This window comes from Dermacentor albipictus, chromosome 7 (assembly GCF_038994185.2).
Source record: "Dermacentor albipictus isolate Rhodes 1998 colony chromosome 7, USDA_Dalb.pri_finalv2, whole genome shotgun sequence".
Lineage (NCBI taxonomy): Eukaryota > Metazoa > Arthropoda > Arachnida > Ixodida > Ixodidae > Dermacentor > Dermacentor albipictus.
In genome coordinates, this window is record NC_091827.1 from 69,258,224 (window position 1) to 69,282,335 (window position 24,112).

Below are 24,112 nucleotides of genomic sequence, written 5' to 3' on the forward strand. Positions count from 1 at the left end.
GTCGCGTGCATACATTCGCCAGAAGGCGCGACGGGCACCGTTGTCAACGCCGCTAAATGTCGCCGTGCGAGTCTTGCGTTCTCTGATCTGGCTCCGAGAAACAACGACGGTCAGTAATTACCACTTGCAGCACGATAATTAATTAACCTTGCCGTGAAATTGAAAGAAAAGAAGAAAAATAGTATTTTTGCGTCACTTATTATAATACTGACTGTTGTAATGGAAATGCTGACGAAGATACATACAGAGATAAATTGTTGCGCGAATAAAATGATTGATGAGAGGTGAAGTGAACACTTTTACGGTTAATAAGCACTGTGTTATCGCACGCGGGGCGGCAGTCGCTTCCATTAGCAGTAATAAAAACGTCGCGAAAGATGAAAATGTAGCACTTTCAGCGTTGTCTGAGATATAGCTTTCTAGACTACACGCGCAGTTACTCTCAGCAATAGAAGAAAATTAGAAGCAAGAGAAATTACCGAAGTTTTTCGATACCACATAAAAAAAAAGAGAAATCAGGCATCAGACACCATACACGCACCAGTACAAAATCACGCTCTAATGACACAAAAGAAACGATCGTCGGAGGAAGGAAGCAAAGAGGAAAGCAGAAGGCAGAGAGGTTGACCAGAATAACGTCCGGTTGGCTACCCAACACCGGGGGAATGGGAAAGGGGAGAACAGATTACGGAGAGGGGAGAGGAGGAAAGGAAAGGGGGAAATTAGACAGCACAAGGAGACCCGCGCTTTCAGACACGTTAGATGTCACTGCAAAGTACAGACCCAGCGACAGCCGAACAAAGCGACCTCTCTTGTTCTAGCTTCGCATAACAGCCAACAGCTTCGCAGAAATGTCAATCCGGGCCGAGCACGTTAGACACGTTAGATGTCACTGCAAAGTACAGACCCAGCGACAGCCGAACAAAGCGACCTCTCTTGTTCTAGCTTCGCATAACAGCATAACAGCTTCGCAGAAATGTCAATCCGGGCCGAGCACGAGCCGGAAGAGCTACCGCACCCGGTTACCAGCTTTCGGGACATTACCCGGATGTACCGAGAAGACAGGTGCAGACTGCCAGAACCGCACCCCAAACTCACCAGGCAACAACAGACGATCCTGCGTCGAGCGCAGGCGGGATCGCTTGCGCATCCCGTACTGATGAACCGCATGTACCCTGCGGAATACGATATGCTCTGCCCTTTTTGCAGAAGAGAAGAGGGCACCCTGCCGCACGTCTTGGCAGAGTGCACAGACCTCAAGACCCCCCCTCCTCCCCTTCCCACCAACACCCCCAATCCCCAACCCCTTGAGCGATGGGAGACCTTGTTATCCAGCCCCGCCCTACCGATTCAGCTCGCACTGACGGACAGGGGCCAGGAGCTGCTGGAAACATATGGGTCCCGTAACTAGGGAACCACCCCGTCTGGTGCCTGCGTGCACCACCGATTTATTTCGGGCCCAGTGAATGTTGCTTCATCATCATCGCATAACAGGTGTCACGAACGCTTACGCGTAACCTGAAACCGCGATCATTTACAGAACGTACGTTGCAAGCTTTAACTCATACAAAAAAAAAACGCAGACGAAAGGCGAAAAAGAAAAAAAAATGAAGAGCTTGCGGCGACAACGGAGGTAGGTACGATCGTTTCCGTTATCCGGTGCCCGGGCTGCCCGCCACACAAATTGCGCAACGACTCCCGCATGGCGGCACCTTTGAAGCAAATAGTCGCCAGTCGCCGTAACACCTCACGAACAAAGGAACCGATAAGAGCGCACAGAAAGGAACACACTAGTTGAAGGACAGCACGAAGGATCAAAAGCACAGACACAAAACACTGTAGTATACTGGCGGTTCTGGAAAGTACCGCCGTGACGCCTTATCGCAAGAACGCGAGCAGGAAAAGAAAAGAAAAAAAGAAAACGACGGAATCACCGCGTTCCGACGCAGAGAGGACAGACGTGGAAAATGTTGCGTCAAACTGTAAACAACTACAGAACGAGTGCGAGCGCAAGTACATAGCATTACCGTATTGACTCGAATTTAGGCCGCCTCGTATTTTGCGTCGTTCTTCAACGTGAACCGCGGAAATTGCTCCAAAAGATTGTGACAGTTATTTCCGGTGGTCTCGAGTCACGTCGAGGAATATACGAGCGGCCGTGTTGGCAATCCATACTGAATACAGTAGCCCAAACAGAGAAAGAAGGAGAACGACACGGGGAGGCCTATTTTCTTCAGATTTTTTTTTTTGCGACATTTCGTTACTTTATTGAGCAAACCCGTCTCACATGACCGACCCATGTTTAGAAGCAGTAACTTATAATTGTTTATAGTTCTTACGCCATTTTATTCTTATTCTGTTTTTATCGTTATCGTTGAGCGCTCTGTAATTGGTCAGGCGAGGGTCGCCAGCGCATTACTAAACAAATAACTGCACTATCAAAGAGATCACCGGCGTTATGTACAGGACTAAGATACGACGATAGGAAGGCTGGCATTGAAGATGACAAAAGCACGAGTGTGAACGGAAAATTCGGGCGATGTAGAAATCCGTGAACTAGAGAGCAGTTCGACCTCCTTATTTACGGTCTCAAAGGCCCGTTAGCAAGTCTTGTCGCCGCTTCTGTCTAAAAGTATACAGAAGCTATTTTCTCCTTTTGTTGCTTTCCAGCAGTTTCGAGTTCAGTGCCCGACGTATATACTTCTGAAGGCGAGCATATTACTCGGCAGCCTCGAAGGTGCGGTGCATTTGGCGCGCCAGAGAATATCTGAGAAAGAGAGAGAGAGATGAGGGAAGGGAGAGAGCTTGCTTATACGGTTGTATTACGGATGACGCGCGCGCCCGAGCGAAGGCGGAAGGAAGGTGACCGAAATGAGATCTTCGGGAGTGACGTTTTACGTCTCCCTTGTGGTGGTTGTAAAGAAAAAGGTCTTTGCGCGCATGTGCGTCCACGAGGACATCCGCGCCGCACTTTGAACCGGCCGCCGCACGCCTCTCCCATGTCCCTATACAGCCTATACGGCAATTTCCCTACCACTACCACCACCACCGTCCTCTTCGTCGCAAAGCCATTGCGGACGCCATGCCGTGCCCTTCAACGGCGCAGGATGTTGGCCGTGTGCGGCACCATCGCCGCCGCTGTAAACGTCACAAGGTGTGAAGAGGGAAGCCGACCCCCTCCGTATAGAGATATCGCCACACCGAGAGGGCCTCGAGTTGCGACTGCGGTGGCGTCGTTGTTTATCGGCGCCACAGTCTAGAGCTGTTATATATATATATTCGTCCCGAGGTCGCATTCACACTCGACACGTACGTGCTGTTCAGTGGTGCGCAACAGATCAGCGGTGATGATGCTTTCGCAGGTGAGCTCAGTTTTGTTCGGGACGGGTCATATTTCTGTTTCTTCTCAGACCCACGCTGTCGGGTCGTCGAGTTTGTGTCGGCATTCGATGATGGAAAGGGTCGCTCCAAGTTTGTTTCACTCAAGCCACAGTATACTTAATCTATAAGCGCGAATGCGTAGTGATCGAAATCGTAATAGGCTTCTTTTTGTCTCTTCTAAGCGTGTCATATATCTACACGACAGAGTTCGAACGGTGCTCTTTCGTATGCGTCCGAATTCAGGCTTGCAGTGGCGGCGCAGTACAATCTTAATTCCTCCACTTAAAACGGCTATAGCTCTCTCCAATGTCGTTGTTTGAGATGGGATAGGCGAAGGAAAAAGGAAAGAAGAGATACTGAGGCACGGCGGCACTCAATGACAATTGACAATGACAATGACAATTGTTGTTGTTGAGAAACCACAGGAGGCGGAGACTGGCATGCGTCAAAAAATAGACGTGTTCTTACACCACGCATACAAAAGTGCAAAAATAAAATGAGAGAACTAGAGGCTTGGCCTCTGTACAGGTCTTACAAAGCAGCCACCTGCTGTAAAACGGGGGCAAATTCAATAATGAAAAGCAGCCAAACTTCCCAGTTCCTAACTGCTTCACTGTCTACAGCCATATTTTCTTTTCTTTTTTTGATCCTGCGCGTCGTCATACGACATACTATAGCTAAATGGATCCATGCGGGCTTTCTTCGTAAACAAGCCACATAAGTGGTCTATGTAACTTACTGCCTACAATTAACCGTTCATAGTCTGTGGTTGAGTCCGTCCGTATCCCGGAACCTCTCAGCGACTCTCGCGTGGATTTTGTCCCCGGACACAGCCGCAGCAGATGGCAAGTATCCGCTGCAGACTCTGAGGCAGTGAGGCCTTTGTGCCCTTCACAGTTTCTCCGGCTGCTGGACTCCAGGCCCAGCTTACGAAGGGTATAAGGACACGTGGTAGGGGGCGGAGGGGGATTAGAGCTCGGAGAAGCGATTTTCGGGCTGCCAAGATGGAGCGGCATTGTCGGAGGTAACCGAAGTGGATGGGCAGTCAGATGAACGAGAAGATGCGATTGACGCTGTCAGATAAACCTAATTATAGCGGTCGTGCCGTGACACGCCTGGTGTATATACTTTGATGGCGAAAATGGGACGACATCTGAGCGACTCGCATTTGTGTTGTGAGCACGCGATCCACACGCGCCTTTTTCACTTTGAGTTTTTTTTTTCCCGGCTTTGTTTATAGCAGAGCGCATTCCTGAACTTTCACGCCAAATATACTACCGCATCTACGGCGGACACGAACGAGACCGAATTTCTTTTCTTTCTCGCGAAAAAGCGTCTCGGCGCTTCTCGAGTTTCGACCCGAGCGCGCGGCCGCGAGTTAACGACGGCCCAATCACTTATACGAGGCGCCGGATCGTCGTTAGGGGCCCCTAAATCACTACAGGCCTCTCTCGATGGCACCCGCTTCTGGGCGCGTAATGACCGTAATATACGCACGCTAGGCCAAACGGCGATGCATCAGGCCTTTTAAACTCTCTCGGGGGGGATGATCTTGGGGAATTTCTTGGCGAGCACCGACAGGTTAGGGGCGTTTACTTTCCGGCAGGGGTGAATAACGAAATAAAACTCAAACTGGGAACAGCCACGTTCAGGTAAAGCCTGCCGGTGTGCAGCGCTTGCATACAGGAGAGCTGTGGGGTGTCAGCTGTCAGCTGTCGCATTACGTGGTGATCGATGAATACTAAGGAGTCGTTGGCCTCCATAAAAGGACTCGCCGCCCCGTGGATAGCTGCGCGCCACGTGACACGTGGAATGAGGCAAGAGAAATGGTACACGAGGACGCGACGTGCGAGAGTTTGGTGCCGAGGAGAAAACGAAAAATTTAAATTCCTGGCGTGCTTCCCCGATGCATTTGGTAGACAGGTTATAGGTATGGATTCGCGAACGGAGTTGACCGCCGAAGAGAACGCATGGGAATGCGTGCTCCTGCCCCTGCGCGAACTTTGGGACATCTCGCCAGGACCTGAGAGCTACTCATTTATTTATTTTGGCATAATTATTTCGTGTCTTTCTCTCTCTCTTTCTCTCCCCCACTGCATGCGTTACAACAGTGGTGTGCAATTCGTATAGTCTAAGCCAAATGACTTTCCTAACGCATGAAAGAATTTATTATTAGATAGAAGTACTATGAAGTGTACCGGCCTACAAATGTTTCAATCTGTTATTGAACATATAAGAAAAAAAATGACAGCACGATTAGCAAAATGATTCAACTCATGATCTTTTCCCTGCCAGACATGAACCCTCGAAGGTGGTTGTCGGTTCGATTCCTTTGCCCGGAAATACTTAAGTTCGATGGCACCGCGATGCGAAAGCCTCTGTCTACTTCGCGCTTCTTGGCGTACTTCCTCATTCGGCATGCATATTTGTTGGAGGACAAGAAGAACAGAAGCTAAAAATTTAATACCGCTTCTTCATCCAATCAGCAGAGGATATCATTCGTAACATTCATAGCAGTGTATGTAGCCGTACTCACTGCCATAAAGGGAGCCCTATTAAGCATGCGTCACCCGTCAGCGTTCCCAGACCGCTCGTTACTGCGTCAATGCTCAGGAGTGGAACACTCGGCCATTCTCTTCCTATAGATAGATTGTACAGAGATAGCACGGTACGATGCGCGCATATATGCAATGCACGTCACGCGGTCTCGCAATTATTTTCTTTTATCACTGCATAAAATTCGTGCTATCGAGAGCGTGTACCCCTATCAGCAGGCGCCATTGTTCTCTGCTCTGTGTCACCTCAAAGCCAAAGCAGCCCGCGTAATCTTAATGTGCGCAGGAGGCAACACTTGTGATAAAGGAGCGAAATGCCAGCGTGGTACGTGTACTCACTGATCGTCATCTATCGCTCAGCTGGAGGCGATTCTCGAGCCAATTCGGGGCACACATTAATCGAGAGCCTACTGTATGATGAAAAAAAAAAAGAATACAAACACCGACCACTAAAGATTTAGCATAGGGTTACCGTTTGGGCGTGCACATGAGAACTTTGTTGACAGTCACATTAGGAAGCGACCAAGCAGCCGCTGAAGTGCGCCGAAATAAAGTAACGTGACCGAAATAGAGTATACACAGGTGGCGAATTAGCATCCTTTTGGTGCGAGTGTGTATGCAGTAGTTAGGACGTGTAAGGGTTCTGTATAAACTGTAGTTTCCGACCATGAACGAGATACTATATCTAAAGCGACGTTCGCTAGCGCAGCTAAAGCAAACACGCGGACAGTTCTCATTTCTTCCCCGCTGCGCTGTAGCGTAGCCAAATGAAGTCGATTCACTCGACGACACCAGCAGATACATACGATGGCCTGCACGATGCATGGCCTGGGACGAAGCGTATGCCCGAGACCGCATTCTCACGGGTTAGCTCTGCTGTCACGTGATGTGGCCTACTGCTGGAAATCCGAACATGCAGTGCGGACGACAGCAGTTCAACGGCGTTCTGGGGAAAAAAAGAAGACAAAAAAAGACGGGCAGACGGCACCAGAACAGACGTCGGTAGGTAGCGGGAGATGGAGTAGCAGACGAACAAAAGGACGACGGAAGGCACCACAACGGGGCGCTGTACACAGAACAGAGAAAGAGAGAGAGAAAGAGAGAGAGAGATTGGATTCCAGTGAGGTGGCGTCAACAGTGAGAACGTATATATACGCTTAAAACAAGAGAAAACCCAGAGCGGTTCGTGAATGCGAGCGGACACGCGGGAACGGTCGTTTCCGAGTGTTGTCACTGCAGCCACATTTTCTGTCCTTACATTTCTGCTTTTTTTTTTCCTGCCCGATTTCGTGACGTGTGCATTCTTTTTATCGCCGGCTACATGCGACAATGCAGAGCTACGCGTCCGCTAGCCGCGACACAGCGCACCTCTACACGCTCTGATTTGTATGCGCGCTGTTACCGCAAGCGCCGACCGGTGTTGGATAACGCTCGTCAAAAGGGAAGAGGTAAATGCCGCTCGCATAAGAGGGGTTGGCAAAAAAGAAAAAAAAGGAAAAAGAAAGAAGAGAAAAAAACAAGGAAGACGGGTTGGACAGAGAGGTGTACCGTAAATAGCAACGCACGCGGAATTGTAAAAAAAATAATAATAAATAAATAAATAAAGGAGACAGAAACCGAGCTAAACTTATCGATGCAGAAAGTGCAATCAGGCTCGCAACAAAAACGGGGATGCAGGCATGTATGTGGAGCCAAAACTTAAATAGGAGGAGGCCCAAGCCAGACTTTCAGATAAAGATTTTCGGAGATATTACAAACCCCGTGACGTTTTTGGAAGCAGACAGCGTTAAACGCAGTGCACGGAACGAGAAGAGACGGTACACTGCGCTTACTAAAATTCTGAAATATAGTTTTTTACGTGGAAAGTCGTTTATAAAATTTCGAAGACGCGAAGATGAACACACACACACATGCACTCACACGCACGCACGCACACATATATAAAGAAAGAAGGTTTCAGAAAGCACACGACATAACTTCATGAAGCTACAGTAACTTCACAGGCATGAGATCGGTTTTACCACTCAGGCATACGGATGACATAGGCCTCGAAGATTGCCGTCTGGTGAAAGATGGAGACAGCTCACCGAGGAAAGACTGCGACCCATCAAAAGCCACATACCTGACGACCTCACGGTTGAGCCTACAGAGAGTTTCGCTGTCCAGGGCTCAACGAACGCGAGACAACCCGCGGGTGCAGCCGCCTAACGTTGTTACTGTTTTCTAATTTCACCGAAAGTGAAAAAAAAAAATGTTATATCGCAACACAGTGTGATCGCCGCAGGCGCGACAAGGAAGCACCCCGTGCGACCGGGAAGCCTTCGCGGTACATGCAACTCTTCGGAACAGCTCTAGAAGGAGACCGCCGCTGAGCGCGCTCCAGAATCGCGCCCACTGGCGTCATTAATCAAATCAGGTCGTCGAACGCAGCGACACAAGGGACGCGGAACTGAGAGAAAGAGCTCGCAAGTGGCAATGCCACCCACAGAGTCATTTGACTAAACGCAGGCCGAGCACAGCTCTTTGATGGTTTTCGGACAGTCACGACGCTGGGCAAGCGCGCCGGCGGAAGCTATATCGATGCAAGAAAGCCAGCCATCAACCCTCGAACACGCGCTGTGGTACACATTGCGATGCGCGCGCATTCGATGGTCATCGCGAAGATCTGAATGCAGCCCGCCTATACGACTCGTCATTCGGATCGTTCCTTGGCGCAGTCCGCACGAAAAACATGCGGGCGAAAGTAATTTCCGCGCCATATTCGGTTGCCCCTGGGGGCCCGGCACCGAGACGGCGAAAGATAAACACGCGCCACCGCAGTCCCGGCTCCTAATGCACCGAGCGCCAGGCCATTTCTCCTGCACATAATAGGGGGCGCTCACTGACTGCCTCCTCAGCGGTCGGCAACGCAGTCAATGCCGCTCGCTTTCAAGATCAAGTTCACCGCGCGCGCGCTCTCTCTCTCGGACGCGAAAGGAAAGTTGGAAAGCGCTTGCGCGTACATATGCTGCCCGCCATATTACTGCGGTACTGATTACGGCCGGCGTCACGCCCACCTAGGGGCTATACGTAACGTACTCCCCAGAGGGCTCGTCATTGGCGGCGAAGTAATTGCTCGCGATTTTTCCGCACGGGTTGCGCCGTTGATCACCAGAGGCGCTGCAAGCGTTCGTGTTAGTTCGTGCAACCTGCAGCGCCGCGAGCGAGGAGTGTCACGTGACCGGACGCGGAAGGACGGGAAGGGGAAAGAGCTGGCAGACGGCCGGGTTGTAATCGCCTGCCCGGGACACCGGGAACACACGTCTTCGCATCTGTGAGCTCGCAATCGCGTGGACAGCATACGAACGGAGGCTCGCGGATTGACGCGCCTAATTGTGACGAATGGAACGGGGCAGCAAATGGCGACAGTGAGAGATCAAATTACTCGAATCCGCGGCCGGAGTCACTAAAAGAGAGATGAGGCGTGTGTGTGTGTTCACCATTCGACGGAGTAGTGATGGCGCTCTCATAATCACTGACCGGTTTTCTATAGACGCCATCCCTATGCCTGCGGCAGAGGGTCGGTGATAACAATTAAGCTCGCCCTGGTCTGTTGGTACTTGCTCTGCCGAGCTCATCGGCTTCCGTCGTAGACATGCAGGCGTCGCTAGTTATACCCTGAGCGAACGCTTAATTAGCACATCACTGCTCATTACGTACCTATGGACGCCTAAAGTGCTTGCTTCTGTTGTCTTGTTGGCTTTTGTTGTCAGGAACTAAACAAACTCCTTCTGAACAGTGATTACCATCTTGCTGTGTTTCCACTCCATTATGACAGATTTACAGAAGAATAAAAATTGGTTGGAATGCATACGGCAGGCATTACCGAACCCTGACTAGGAGCTTACCACTGTCGATGAAAAGGAAAGCGTACAATCATTGTATTCTACCGGTGCTAACATATGTGGCAGAAACTTGGAGGTTAACAAAGTAGCTCGAGAGCAAGGACCGCGCAAAGAGAAATGGAACGAAAAATGTTAGGCGTAACGTCGAGAGACAGGAAGAGAGCGGTGTGGATCAGAGAGCAAACGGGGATAGCCGATATCGTAGTTTACATTAAGCGAAAATAATGGAGCCGGACAGGCCACGTAATGCGTATGGTGGTCAACCGGTGGGCCATTTGAGTTACAGAATGGGTGCCAAGAGAAAGGAAACGCAGTCGAGGACGGCAGATAACTTGGTGGGGCGATGAAATTGGGGACTTTGCACCCGCAAGGTTGGAATCAGCTATAGCGCAAGAGGGGGGTAACTGGACATATCACAGGGAGAGGAGGCCTTCGTCCTGCAGTGGACATAAAAATAAGCTGCAGCTGCTGCGGCTACTTTTGTTGTTGTTGTTGATGATGATGACAGAGGAACTTCTGCTGTATCTGAAATGCTCAACTTTGCAAACTTTGGGCACACCTATTTGGCCACGCCTGGCTCTGTCACGTCACCGGACCTTGCGCCAATAAATAGAAACCCAACACACCATCAAATTGCGCAACTCGTTGCGCCAAGTACTGATCTTATTTCGTCCTTTTCTTCCATGCGCAGAATATGGCGAGGTCGTCGTGGAGGTGGACTCTGCCAGGACTAGTCTTGGCAGTCCTGGCGTGCTTGGCCTGGAACGCCAGGCCGGCTCAAGGTCACGGCAGGCTCATGGAACCCCCTTCGAGGTCGTCCATGTGGAGGTTCGGTTACAAGACCCCGCCAAACTACAACGACAACGAGCTGTTCTGCGGCGGCTACGCGGTGAGGGAGCCCCAGGATGTTTTTTTTTTTTTTTTTCTCGGATTCATTACTCCGGGCACTGCAGGGTGCAGGCACATCACGGAAACGCAGCGTCGTTTATGTCGCCCACACGATCAAGTTGCTTCCCAGTAGCTTCCGATGACAAAATTGATATAGGAACGCGATCGACTAAACAAAAAGGTGGGCAGCGGTAGCTCGTTGCGTGAGATGGACTTGGAGAAGCCGCTAACGATTCCGCGAACATTACGCAAGGGGCATTTGTCCTGTTGTCTATGTTCTATCGAAGACGATTAAAGAATCGATATACCGATGTCAAGCTGGAGGAAAGTTTGTACGGGTAAGCCGGCCTTTTACGTTCGCCGATTTGCTTGACGTGACGGCGGAAGCGAACTTCTTTTAATAAGGGCGTCTCTCGAGAAGTGTGTTTTTGCAGCGTGGAACCACAGATGCGCAGCTGCAGTGCTGTTTTGCCGGCAGTGTTTGCGTTGAGTTCTGAAGTTGTCACTGAGGCATAGTCCCCAAGACGAGACCTGTACTCAATGACACAGCACTTTGTACGTAGTCTCTGCACATCCAAGGGGACAATCTTGTTGAATCTGTTGTTGTTGTTGTTGTCGTTGTTGTTTCCATACTGGTTGGCGCAGGGCTAACTGATTGATGCGTTCCACCTTACGTTATTGCAGGTTCACTGGCAGCAGAACGGCGGCAAGTGCGGAGTCTGCGGGGATCCGTGGCACCAGGCCACGCCGCGTAATAACGAAGCCGGCGGCAAGTACGCCAAGGGTATCATCGTGCGCCGCTACAAGAGGGGAGAGGTACGTTCAAGTTGAATACACTTTCAGCAGCCTAAGGCAGCACTTCAAGTCATAGATGGCAACGAGCAGAAGTGACACTAGCGTCGGCGCGCGTGGAGGTCTTGCATGGATTGGGGCACTAATAATGAAATGCGCGATTGTAACAGACGTACGTGCATGCACAAGTGCATTTCAATTAGAAGTTCCTTCTCGGCTGTCCCAGATGGAAGAAAGCCGTGTCTGCCATTTTATTGAAACATGCACTGATCTGCAGTCCCGGCGATTTATAGTGATGAGAAGTTGCTTGGGAAGCTCGCCTTCGTTCCATTATCCGCGAGCAGACGATGAAGAGTAACTGATAACTAAATTAACTTTTCTGCAGCTGCAGCAAAGAAGGGAAGACTAAGTCAGGAGCTAACGTTTCGACATGGGTTTAATAGGGCTTTGCCAACGGCTTGTCAGTGTAGCAGCTTCTTTCTTTGGCACGACTTACAGTATAGCTTCAGCTTCCCCAAATGCGAAGACCCTAAACTGGAGGAGAGAGTAATATGAGGGCTTTGTTACTCTAATAGCAACAATCTCTGATTTTTTCTTTGTCGTGTGATAGCGAAACACGTCAGGAATCGCATGTAGATTATTGTAGGGTGACCCATGTCGCTTGAAAGCGTGGTATTTATCAAGATAGACACAGGACGCTTGTAACTGTACATGTAGTGTAAAACTCTTTAACACTCCCAGGTAGGGTGGCGTGAGACAAAAAAAAAGGAAGAAGAGGTAGGTGCAGAGAGACAATGGAAGTTACACACGTGACCACGTGGAACGCCGCGAGGAGAGTTCACAGCACTGTGAAGTAAGGCGTCCAGGGATATTACTTCAATCAAGAAATGGCCTTACCTTCCACTTAGTAGAATCGAGGATCAGTTGACAGTATAGGCGATACGCCCGATTATCGAAGTGTTCAGCCTACGCAAGATGCATGCAGCGTAGCTGCTACAGGTAATTTTCACGGATGCTGAATTCACATGAGCAGTTTTTCTTGAAAGCAAGAATATACGTTGATGTATAGTTAAACCTTAAATCCCGTTTTGAAGTTTCACTTGCTTATATTGAAAAAACGACGACACTGCTGCGTCGACCACGAACATTGGTTGCCAATTCACCATTCCCGGAAGCAGTCTCGAAGCGATGCCTAGGCAGCTTTAAGCGCAAATTTCTCGCTCATTACCGCTCAAAGGCGAAGAAAGAAGCAGACAACAATGACACATTGCTGATTAACGCTAACCATCCGAGTCCATTAAATTTTTTTTCTGTGGTTTGCAGGTGATGAAGGCGTCAGTGCAGCTAACTGCTAACCATCGGGGATACTTCGAGTTCCGTCTGTGCCCCGTGAACGACCCCAAGGTCACCGCCACCGACGAGTGCATGGCCAAGCACCCATTGACCATGGCTGACGATCCCAGCGGAAGCACGCGCTACATGGTGGACGCCCGCAAACGAAACTTTGACCTACGTCTCAAGCTGCCCAACGACATGACCTGCACCCAGTGCGTCCTCCAGTGGTCATACACCGCAGGTAGGAAATTCGATAATCTATGTGACCCATTACACTCACTGTACGGTTACAATGCAGTATTCATCGGTGAAGTAGCTTAGCCTGTATAAACGTGTATTCTGCTTTTATGATCAGACGGCAAATAGGAAGCAATAACCTTTAATCTCCTTTTTAGGACTTACAGATAGCTTGCGGAGAGTTAAGCCTTATACATGCTCTTGGAAACGTCACCTGAAGTTTCTGAGACGGCTCCACGAGCAAAAGATTAAAGTTGCATGCAGAGCAAGTAGGCAGTTCAGCTGTTTTACGTACCACTCAAAGGTTTTTCATCTCACAAACGCAATGGTTGACTACATCTCATATATGGCGCAAAGAAACGTGAAGGATATAAAAAAACAAACTTATGGCGTGTTTATTGATGAAATGCGCTCGTCTCTTTGACAGGCAACAACTGGGGTCGGTGCGCGAACGGATCCAGCGCCGTCGGTTGCGGTCCCCAGGAGACCTTCCGAGGCTGCGCCGACATCGCCATCCAGGACGACCTGGCCGGAGGAGAAGGTGGCCAGGGCGGATTCGACGTCGGCGCTGGCGAGGTCCCCGCTGCGCCTCGCCTCCCGGCCACGAAGAAGCCCGCGACGCCCCAGGTGCCCTGGTGGGTCAAGGGAGGCCCCAAGGTGCCCGTGACGCCCAAGAAACAGCCGCCCCACCGCGGATACCCCTGGAAGACCGCTCCGACCCGCAGGCCCTACCACGAAGTCGAAGGCCCCACCAAGCAGGTGCCCACCGCCGTGCCCGCCGAACCCAGGCCAGTCTACCCAGGCAGCGCCAACCCCGGCGGAAAGCCAGAGGTTGAAGGCGGACACGAAGACGGAGGCCACGGCCACCACGGAGGCCACGACGGCCACGACGGTTCACAGCCGACTCAGGCCTACCCCGACGAATCGCCCGAGAAGACCACGACGGAGTACCCGCGTACCATGATTCCCAAGCGGTACTCGCCAAAGAACAAATGGACTCCCGCGCCCAAGGACACCAAGGGCAAGCCTCCTCTTGCCAAGGGTCCCGCATACAAGCCCGGCGGCCACAAGGAAGTCTTCGGAGGCTGCAAGGGCGTGGGCATGTACAAGCGAATCCCCGGACTGGACAAGTGGTGCTGGGACAACTGCCACAGGGGTTACTGCCCGCCCACTCACTGCACTTGCCACTAATGTTTCCGTGGACTGCAGTCTGTTTGAACTTTAGAGCTTCCTTTGTTTTTCATTTTTTTCTTGTTGACGATGTCTTTCCCACAAAGCGACCTTCACTCCCCCCCCCCCCCTCTGCCCCCATCTCTCTGTTGCTGCTGCCTCGCACTAATTCCAAAGCCATTTCTTCTTCATGAACTCTTCCACCGTCGAGTGCAAGGATTCTCGCCGTCCTCGAGCCTGCACTGGTGGCTGGCATTTGCGTTCTCGTTGCATGTCTATTTATGTACACCACATCTGCAGGGGGAGTTGAGCTGTCCGACGATGCGGGTTTCGACTTGTGTGTGAATGCTTAGGCTGTATTTATTTGTCCGCGTGATGCATCTGGAACCCGTTGACTATAGACGAAGGATCACACACGCACAGCGACGCGCAATCTGAAGTGTCTAAATGTGGAAACACGAGATCTCGTTGCTGAAGAGTGACGAGCCCGTTGAAAGTGCACCACTGGGCATTCGTCCGCGCTTATGGGGACATACTAAGTGCGGGGACACTCTGGACGGCTGGCTACAACACTGAGCGTGAGGAACGCTTGGCGTGGTTTTGTTTCCGAATCACAAACCAGCACATCTTTACTGCCTAGACGTCTTTCATAAGCATGCCGATGGCGCCGCCTTAGCGGAGGCAATGTACACTAACGAGCCATAGCAAAGGGGATGATTGAAAGATAAGGTAACATATTGGTTTCTAACGCTTCGCACAAAAGGCTCGAAGGAAAAAAAAGAAAGCACGTTTACTTGTGAACTACTCGGCATTGTTTAAAAGCAAGAATAATCAGAAACGGAGATAAACTTGTCGCAGGCTCGATAAGTAATCGCAAGTCTTTTATTTATACACCTGCTGAGCGAATGAGCGGGTTCAGTGCGACAAACTAAACTGACAGGGGCGAGAGCCTACACAGGCATTATCATGAAAAAAGGAGGAGTTAACAAGGAGAGAGTAAGAAAGCCTGCATACTCGCTGCGCGAGATGGCTTCTGATTGCTGTGCCAAGTTGAGCGCGAAGTGCGTGAGCGTTGTGCGACGCTCGACATCTTCACCATTTGTGAGCGAAGTGTACATATACTGCAGCTCCTATTTGACTTCAATGTGTATCCATGCTTCTCATCCATGCACATACATGGCGCTGCATAGTTTCCTCTCGACGAGGGGTCATGAATTATTTATTTTCCCGTCTCGGTGGGAGAACTTTAATATCCTGTCCGCGCTCATCCTTGTTCATCTTTCGCTGTGCCGTGAGTGTGGGAATTTGCACGTGTGCGACTCATATATATATAATTTATAACTATACGCGTTCCTTTCTTGTTATTGTTGTTGATTCTTTTTTTTTCGGTTCACAGGACCGACGAGTGGCAATAAAATAAAGGTGCGCAAACAAGCGCCAAGCTCGAAGTGTAGACTTGTGTCAAATTATGTGTTCAGGCGTCGTGGAGACCAGGGAAGGTCGGTCTGAGACCTCCCGATCCCATGGATCCCTGAAAACGTCATTCATTCATTCATTCATTCATTCATTCATTCATTCATTCATTCATTCATTCATTCATTCATTCATTCATTCATTCATTCATTCATTCGGTTGATCCATCCATGTCTCACCGACACCAGCAGCCCAATATAAGCCCGATGTCGACTTGACTGTGCGCATATCCCAGAACAAGACATGCGGTTTACACGCGTAAGATGCTTCGCTGCCTGTCCTAAGCTTCAGGCGGAGCGATAGGCCTAAAATGCTGATAACACATCGGCGACCAGCTGTCTGCTCCACGAAATGAAATCCCTGTTGAAAAAGGTGCATTTCTTTAGGCAGGGTCTGCCTTACCGAAAGCGCACAGATAGACGTGCATGTCGCATAGAGGGCAGATTGCCGCTGCTATCTCCACAGTACCAACTGCTGAGGAGCCCTAGGCAGAGACGATGCACATGTGTTCTGAACCTGGTGCGATTGGTCGATTCAGAGCCAGACGTCGGCAATGGGCACTTGAAGACCTAATTAGCGGCCACTTTAGTGCGGAAGCACACCACTACGCTGCGAATCTAAGATGCAAAGCACCCTTCCGCACTTGCTCGTGTTGAGGTTCGTGATGCACAAAAATAGCAATGCCCTGTGGATGCAGTGTAAGTATGCTCGCTCTGAAGGAGGATATTGACGCTGCTGTGAGTTGCAGAAGTCACAAGAGGATTACTTTCGGAATAAATCTAACCGCCACTGAGCGTAACTTGAAGAGGAAGGTTTAGCTGGGGGCCAACTCCGATTACCCCATTCAAATAAGACGCGGAAATGTCTTTATGACGCAACCACGTGACCAATTTGAAGGAAATGTGTTGCATCTGAGAGGGAAAGTTAAATTCCAGTCACAGTACCGAGGACAATTTTGATTTATGGTCTTAAATTTCTGAACAAGACTTGCCGGAAATCGCAATGTTACAAGGACAAAACAACCACGAAGCTAACAAATACGTAACTCTGAACCAAACACAGATGTCGCGGTTTTGTAAATTATATCCGTTGTATCATCTAACGCGGACAAATTTTATATGCGAGTCTTACAACTTACATGTACTGGTTACAGTGCTTATAAGAGTTTTGCGATGGTCCTACTAAAAAAAATGAATGGTATACTTAAGGGGGATGTATAATACATAAATATTATCCGCTTTAAGTGTATCTTTACGTAAACTTTACAAAATTGTGATATCGCATTCCTGAGTTATAAGGTTGTAAATTTGACACTTTGGCTTCTTGAAATTTCTCAATTCTAACAATTTTTTACAAAAATATCGACGGCCTAAATAAAATTGACGAGCCATTCCACTCTGTGAAGGCGGATGACCAGCGAAGCTGTAGCATATCACACAGGGTTAGACAACGGTAAACGTATTTATTTTCATCGTTCGGTAATGGCATTGACGATAGCTTTGTGATTACTGTGATATGTACACTGATTGGTTCGGTTACAACCTTAGACAGAATCTTGGTCAAAGTTAAATCTATACACGACCGTTTTTGAGTAGTTGAGTGACTTGGATTGATGCGGCACTTCAAACCAAACTTTTCCAGCACACACTGAGTGAACGATTTCTTGCCTGGTTTTGAAATGTCCACATTGAAGTTTCCAACGCTGATCACAGGGGAGCCGGAGGAAACCAGCCACGAACGTCACTGGGGCGCGGACAAAGAGGGGCCAGTGCGGGCGGAGACATAGTCGAGGCCGGTAGCACACGGCAAGTTGTAACAGAGTGGAATGAGTCAAGATTTTTTGCGTAACTGTAAGCGGCCTTCCCATAGCAACTGCAGAGCACAAAGGAAATGCGCTGCTCGGCGTTATCTATTGCTTACGGGGGTATGAGCCATTGCTTATACGGGGGTATGCTCCATTGATGAGGGAAAATTTTCGACATGCTGTTCTGTATGTTGCATGCGTCATTTGAAAGAATGTATAGCACTGTTCGCTTCACTTGGCTGAGTGCTTGTAGCCTCTTCCATACAGGCTTATGAGCCATTGCATTTTTTTTATTGCTTACGGGGTATGAGCCATTGATGATGATAGTTTTTGTTGACGCACGCGCAAAATACACGAATGTCTAGCCATACACAGCTTCGCTGTAAAAGAAATCTAACTTCTACAGTCATTAACTTCTAACTTCATCTTTTTATGCAACAAAGTTCATCAAACTTGGTCTGCGGTCGTCGAGATAAACAATTTCTCCATTCCTACGTATTTAGATGCGAGACCCCGCGCCAAGGCTTTACCTAAGCACACGATGTGGAAATGTCCGTCTTACTTTTGCGACAACCGAAATCATCGTCATGATGTGGAGGAGAATGTTGAGCCCTAGTTCACAATTCAGAACGTTGAGAGGTGATTTTCGACAATTTCGGTGCCCCAACGACGCCTCGCTGTGCGCCTCACGCCGATTGCGTCAGACCAATCGCGACAAGTTGGTTGCGCGGAATTTAATTGCGCTGAGTGGGAATGTGAGTACGCCAATGTTAGAAGACAAAACTGGACAACGCGCGTGTTTGATGCAAGCGCGTTTTCGAATGCTGCTTGCTGAAGCGCCACATGCATTACACCTATATATATAGCTCTCACTTGCAGGTCATGCCCTAAGGCTTGAATGGTCAATGCTTGAATGCATTCTCATCAATCGCTGACAGTACGTTTCTCTAAACGGCCATCATTCGCCATTAACCAACGTAGCATCAGCTGGATGTGCCATAAGGTTCCATGTTAGGCCCACTGCTATGCCTAATATGCATGAACGACTTACCAGATTGTGTCTCGTCTCCTGTTCACCTATATAGGCCGAATACTACGTGCTCCACGTATCGCGAGATTCCTAACGATAGTGATCAGGAAATTCAGCAGACTGATTTAAATAACACTGCCGCTTGGCGTAAAAATTAGCTAATCAAAGTAAATCTTAGTGAAAATGCGAGCTGATCACTGTTGCAAGACACAACGTATGGGCACCTGCATATACGCTTAAAAATGCCGGTTAATCTATTAGTCAATCTTGTTGTTGTTGTACGCATGTACCCCCTCGCCTCTCCAATGCCTATAGGCGTTTCAGGCTACGTAAAATAAATATGTCGCCGCGTGTTCGCTATACGTCCCCGTGATTAAACAGCTTAATTCTGTGCCTTCTTGCTGTGGCCCGACATAACCAAATCTCAAAGATACGACACCCAAATCCAGAATGACGATTTCAAGTTCACACGTATCAGTAAACAGACAAGCGTCAAGCTAGACACTGCGTCTCATTTAGGCTTACAAAATGTGCATTTTGAGTGATTTCGACTTGCTAGGAAGTCTGTAATACGAAAGAGAGAGAGAGATGAGATGCGAAAGACAGGAAGGTTAATTGGTAGATATATATCCAGCTTGCTACCCGTTTTTTGGTTGTCGTACGGTTTAGGAAGTGAGACACTGCAGCTAGTTTTGTTATGGGATTAGAAAAATCAGATGGTAATATATATTGGTGACGGAGGTATTGTTTAGTAGTGAGGGCGCATTACCATTCCCGGCGCATTGCGTGAACTTAGGTTCAAATTCTGTGGCCGCGAGAAAAGTTTTGAAACTGATTTGACGGTGTGTACCATCGTTTCCTTACAACCATAAGCGCTACGACAAACTCCGCAAAGCATTTCTCACTAAGTAATTGTTGTATATGTGCTGCGAACGCAGGTGCTGCAGTATGTCACAGTTTCCGCACGCACCGTTTTAGCGCAAGCCCCGATTACCAGCCCTGCATTTAACGCCGGCGCTCATTAAATCTATAGCTCAGGTCGAGCACCAGCGCGAGGGCAAACTGAACACGATAATCAGTGCCCCGGCACAGGACTGTGCTTTATTTCACGGTGGCAGAAGGTGCAGTCGCACTGCCTTGCGAGCATCGAAACCAGGAGCCAAGCGATGACTGCGGCCCGCCGAGGATGCTCTCAATCTCGAGACCGGGAGAGGGTGTTCTCAAAAGTTCTACTTGAGAGCGCACCGGTGCAACGGGTTCATGAACGAGTTGGGCTTACACATGAACGCATCGGAAAATGGTCTGAAGTTCCGCAGTGGCCCGTTGACCCTGTACCATCCCGGTGCCTTCGTGCCTTCGTCTAGCACCCGGTCGAGAAACGTGGCGTTGTTCACCTCGCAGAAGTTGCGCGCGTACTCGACAAAGAACAGCTGCATGGGCGTCAGGTTCTCAAGCTTGGGCAGCCGCTCGTTCCTGCTGGCCCTGTCGGCGTAGCGCCTGAACGCTAGGTAAGTTGGCTCCAGGGCCAAGAAGTCCAGGAGGTTCGAGTAGTAAGAGTTGCGGCCGATGCGTCGGCGGGACTCCGTCCACCGCAGCTTGGCGTATTGCCTGCCCAGACAGTCCATGAGCGCGTGCAACTTGGACACGAAGAGCGTCGGCTTCTTTCCGGCGCCATAGTTGTAGGCCAGGTGGTAGATGCCGTGGTAAAGCGCGTAGAAGACCCGAACGCCGACCCGCGGAAGCTGGAAGCGCTCCATCGATGCATCTGGGTCCCGGAGGAAGTCGAAGACCGGAAACGGAACCTCCAGCTTGAGGAACGGGGCGTCGAGACGCGCGTACGTGCTCAGCATGCCGCCTCGCCAGCCGACCCACTTGTCTAAATCCTTCTGGGCAAAGTCTCGGTAACGGAACATTGTAGAAAGGGCCATGTAGCTCTCGATGACCCTTTTGCTTCCGGAAGCAGTCTCGTAAATCGAGACCAAACGCCGGAAGAGTTCGTTGTGCGACGTTACCGCATCCGGAACGATGGGCTCCCAGTTGATAGCAGCCACGGACTCGACCAGGCTGTCCCGAAAGTCTTTGTCAAACTCTGTTTGAGCGTACAGGGTTTCGTTCAGGACGGTCTCCAGAAGATCGAGGAGTGAGTTGAAGGAAGCCTTGCCTCCCAGCCTTGTAGCGGTGCTGTCCATGCTCATGTGCATAATGAGAGTTGGTTCGAACCTGTTCATCATCCGAATGCACAGTCTGCGACGCGTGATGGGTCTTGGAGCAGGGTAGCCGGCGTACCGAGAGTAGGAAACGGCCATAAGATCACCGAGGTCGATCTCGTTGTCGGCAGCAATCTCGACAGCTGTGCGGAAGGCGAGGTAGTTCAGGTAGTCTTCGATGTTGGTGGTCAAATCACCGGTCTCCAAAGCATGCAGGTACTTCAGTGAGTAGGTCTTAAGCGGCCTCTTCGACAAGTCTGTGCCGAAGGCATCGGCGACTATGGTCCGGATCCGTCGGGCAAGCTTCGGGAACTGCTCGCTCACGTCCACGAGCTCGTCGTTGAGACCCGACCCTTCAATCTGGTGTCGATCCATAGACGCAGAGAGAAATCGCTCGACCTTGAGCACGTTGCTGCGGGCCGTCTGGTTCTGCTCGGATATCTCACTGATGAAGCCTGAGAGAGCGTCGTCGAGGTACGAGTACTCGATGTCCAGGCCGAGTCGCAGAGGTCCCATGAGAAGGTCTGGCTGTCCGATGAGGAGGTAGGACTGCTCTGGGTTCTCAACACTGCGCTCCACGGAGAGGCTGAACAGCGGCTGGATGCCTATGGCCATGAGGTCCTTGACGACTTGGTCCAGGCTGGTGCCGGGCTTCAGGATCACAGGAAACGGCCGAAGGCCCATCTTGGCGAGAACATCGAGCCAGTGGGTGTCACCCTTGCGCGGGTACTCGCAGCGCAGGAAGATGTCCTTCACGGCCTCGTAGCCTGGCCGGCCTCGTTGGATGATGTCGGCCAGCATCAGTTCGTACTCATCCAGCAGCGTGTCGTCCATGGAGACGCGCGCCGCGCCGTAGGGCAGCTTGTGCGCAGTCTCCCAGCGTTTGCAGACGTAGGCGTAGAAGTCGTCGCACGGCTCCTGGTGGAACTCGAGCTGGCGGAACAGCGCGCTGCCTTCTTTCTCGCAGGCCACGGTGGAACAAACGTGGGTTTCACCGTCACCGTCGTGCCCAGCGTGCCGGTAGGGCCGGATGACTGCCGGGGCCCGTGCGTCGGCGTCTCTGTCATCGCCGTCGGCGGCCACCGACTGGCCTGCTACGAACAGGTCCCTCGAGCCGGGGCCGCCTCCCAGGCCAAACAGGCGCCACGGCAGGAGGCCGACCAGGAGCGAGACGACGGACACGAAGATGGCGCTCGCTGTCAGAAAGTAAAGCACCGTGGTGGCGTGGCCTCCCGAGGTGCCTTCCCTGTGGCGGGCGCCGACCGACTGTCCACCGCCGATGATGACGGCGTCGACGGCGGCTAGCGCCGCGGGGTGCTGATGGCGTGGAGCGATGGCACCGCCCATGCGCGCCGCCTGGATGACGGCCAGCTCCTCCGAGGACTCGGACGACATCGTGCCGGGATTCCCCCACGGAGGAGCACAAGGAAGCGGAGCGCTGGACGGCGACTCTGGGGCGTTGCTGTTGTTGGCTTTGGGGCAGAGCTTCTTCTTCTGGAACGTGCACCGCCGCGCACTCGTTTCCCTTCTCGTTCTCAATTGATGCCTCTTACCCACAACGGGACTGGTCAAGCCAACAGTAACGGAAAAAAATATATATGTTAATGAGGAAATGCAAGAAATAAAAAAATGCGTTTAAAAATTAATGTTAGGTGACATTATATATCAAAGTAAAATATTGGTCTACTTAAACGGAGCAGCGTACAACATGGGACAATTTATTCTTTATAAATTGGAATAATCCATCCGTTTCTAGGCCAATCGCCCATAGTGGGTAGGAGCCGCATACGTGATAATAAACAACACCAAGCGAGGCAAATACACCGACCCCGCTTCTGCGCTGTTTGCTCCAAAAACATTGGCCTACCAACTCGCTCGAATTCAGACCTTAGTACAGCTGGTATGGTTTAACTTGGGACAGACAGAGTGAGAGTGATGGTTACAAGGGAAAAAAAATTGAAAAAAAACGACGACAATACAACACTCAAAATCAATTTTGAGCAACAGTCCCCAAAGAATTGAGTGTCATCAATTTAACAAGGATGTTGTTGTGTCACAGCGAAAGTTCTAAATGGCAACGCGAGCGTTCCTGCACACTGAGGCCGCGTACTCATACTCAACTCCCGCTTAAGCCCTGTCCCTTTCTTGCACGTTAGTGGAAATAAAGCAAGGTACGCAAATTTTTCGAAAATGAAAACATAAAACGGCAAACAGTAACCATAGCAAACGGCACAGAGGCTGCTCGTAAACTGCAAAAGAGGTGCAGCCTATCGTATCCCTATTCCCTCGCGGAAAGTTTTGCGCAAGCCAGACGGGATATTACCTCAATAACAAGCATCACAACAATGTCCAAAAAGGAGCGGGATGGTTGTATTGCTCTGTGCCGCATGACGTGCCGTTACGCGCTATTCTTCCAGAAACTTTTTATTGTATTGAGACAGGGGGGACTACCAAAACAGCTCCATCAGCTCCGAGACCGGTACGCCATCTTTAGTTTTGTTCAGGAAAGCGTTACTCTTTTTGAATGCCGTCTGCAACGTGTGCACAGCGTGTGCGAGTTTCCTTTTTAATGGATGTCATTGTGCACGTGTCCTATATTATGACTAGAGTTGGGATTTCCGGTACATCTCCCGGTTTCGAAAAATGCCCCGATGTTAGTGTCAGCTACGTGCACCTGCCGAATTGCTTGGACCTGGTTTCTAACAGCATCGTTGCCCCGAAGCGTGCCGAAATTACTTTGGGTGTCGGGAAAACGTAGAGATTGTCACTGACGTCCAAATTTTCTTTAACATTTCCCGTGTTTAAGAAGACACGCTTCTACTCACTTTGTCATTGAGCTGCTGGTAATATTTACGCCTGACAGGGATCGCTCGTGGTTTCATCTGCATATGTGCCCTCGCCGTCCGGGTCACTTGAGCTGCAAACTGTCTTTCGTTCATTCCAATTTGCAGGAACTGTGAAAGTGACACATTTATTTCATGCACATCATGTGTCATGCGCCACTTGCCACAATGGTTCATGTCGGAAATACATCCGTTTTCATGCAGGACTGCAGGTCTTAAATCGAAAGGGTGACCTAATCGGATGATGATGATGATGATGATGATGATGATGATTGGAGTTCATAGGCGCATGCGCCCGATGTGGCCAAAGAGCGCCAGACTTTATCGCAACCAGGACCTTATCGGAACTACATGGTTTCATTTTCATTGGAAGCACTCACTTAGGAAACGTCAGAGGTTTTCCGTAAATCCATTGGAGCATTGTATCTTGACAGGAAATTTTTTGTATCTTGTGCTAACTGTAGTGTATGCTGCATGGAGCCTTAGTACACGAAGGTGTAAAGTCTTTAAAGA

General features: G+C 50.1%; 2 protein-coding genes across 7 annotated transcripts in view; one reads left to right on the top strand and one right to left on the bottom strand.

Moving 5' to 3' along the window:
- LOC139048017 (uncharacterized) overlaps nt 1–15,684 on the top strand; it is a 55,813-nt gene extending 40,129 nt beyond the window's left edge. For 3 of the 6 annotated variants that reach the window (XM_070522359.1, XM_070522354.1, XM_070522357.1), the window contains 4 exons: nt 10,512–10,709; nt 11,393–11,524; nt 12,824–13,076; nt 13,500–15,684. In XM_070522359.1, coding sequence (XP_070378460.1) covers nt 10,515–10,709; nt 11,393–11,524; nt 12,824–13,076; nt 13,500–14,263 — 1,344 coding nt within the window. In that variant the 5' untranslated portion in view covers nt 10,512–10,514 and the 3' untranslated portion in view covers nt 14,264–15,684. Of the gene's footprint in view, nt 1–3,237; nt 3,363–9,196; nt 9,344–10,511; nt 10,710–11,392; nt 11,525–12,823; nt 13,077–13,499 lie in introns of those variants that run through there. The other 3 variants (XM_070522355.1, XM_070522358.1, XM_070522356.1) reach the window with 3 other exon arrangements.
- Nucleotides 15,685–19,778: 4,094 nt separating this feature from the next.
- Nucleotides 19,779–22,151, bottom strand: LOC139047844 (membrane metallo-endopeptidase-like 1). Its single transcript, XM_070521983.1, has one exon. It carries the CDS (start codon nt 22,149–22,151, stop codon nt 19,779–19,781), a length of 2,373 nt encoding a protein of 790 aa, XP_070378084.1.
- Between the last annotated feature and the right edge of the window lie 1,961 nt (nt 22,152–24,112).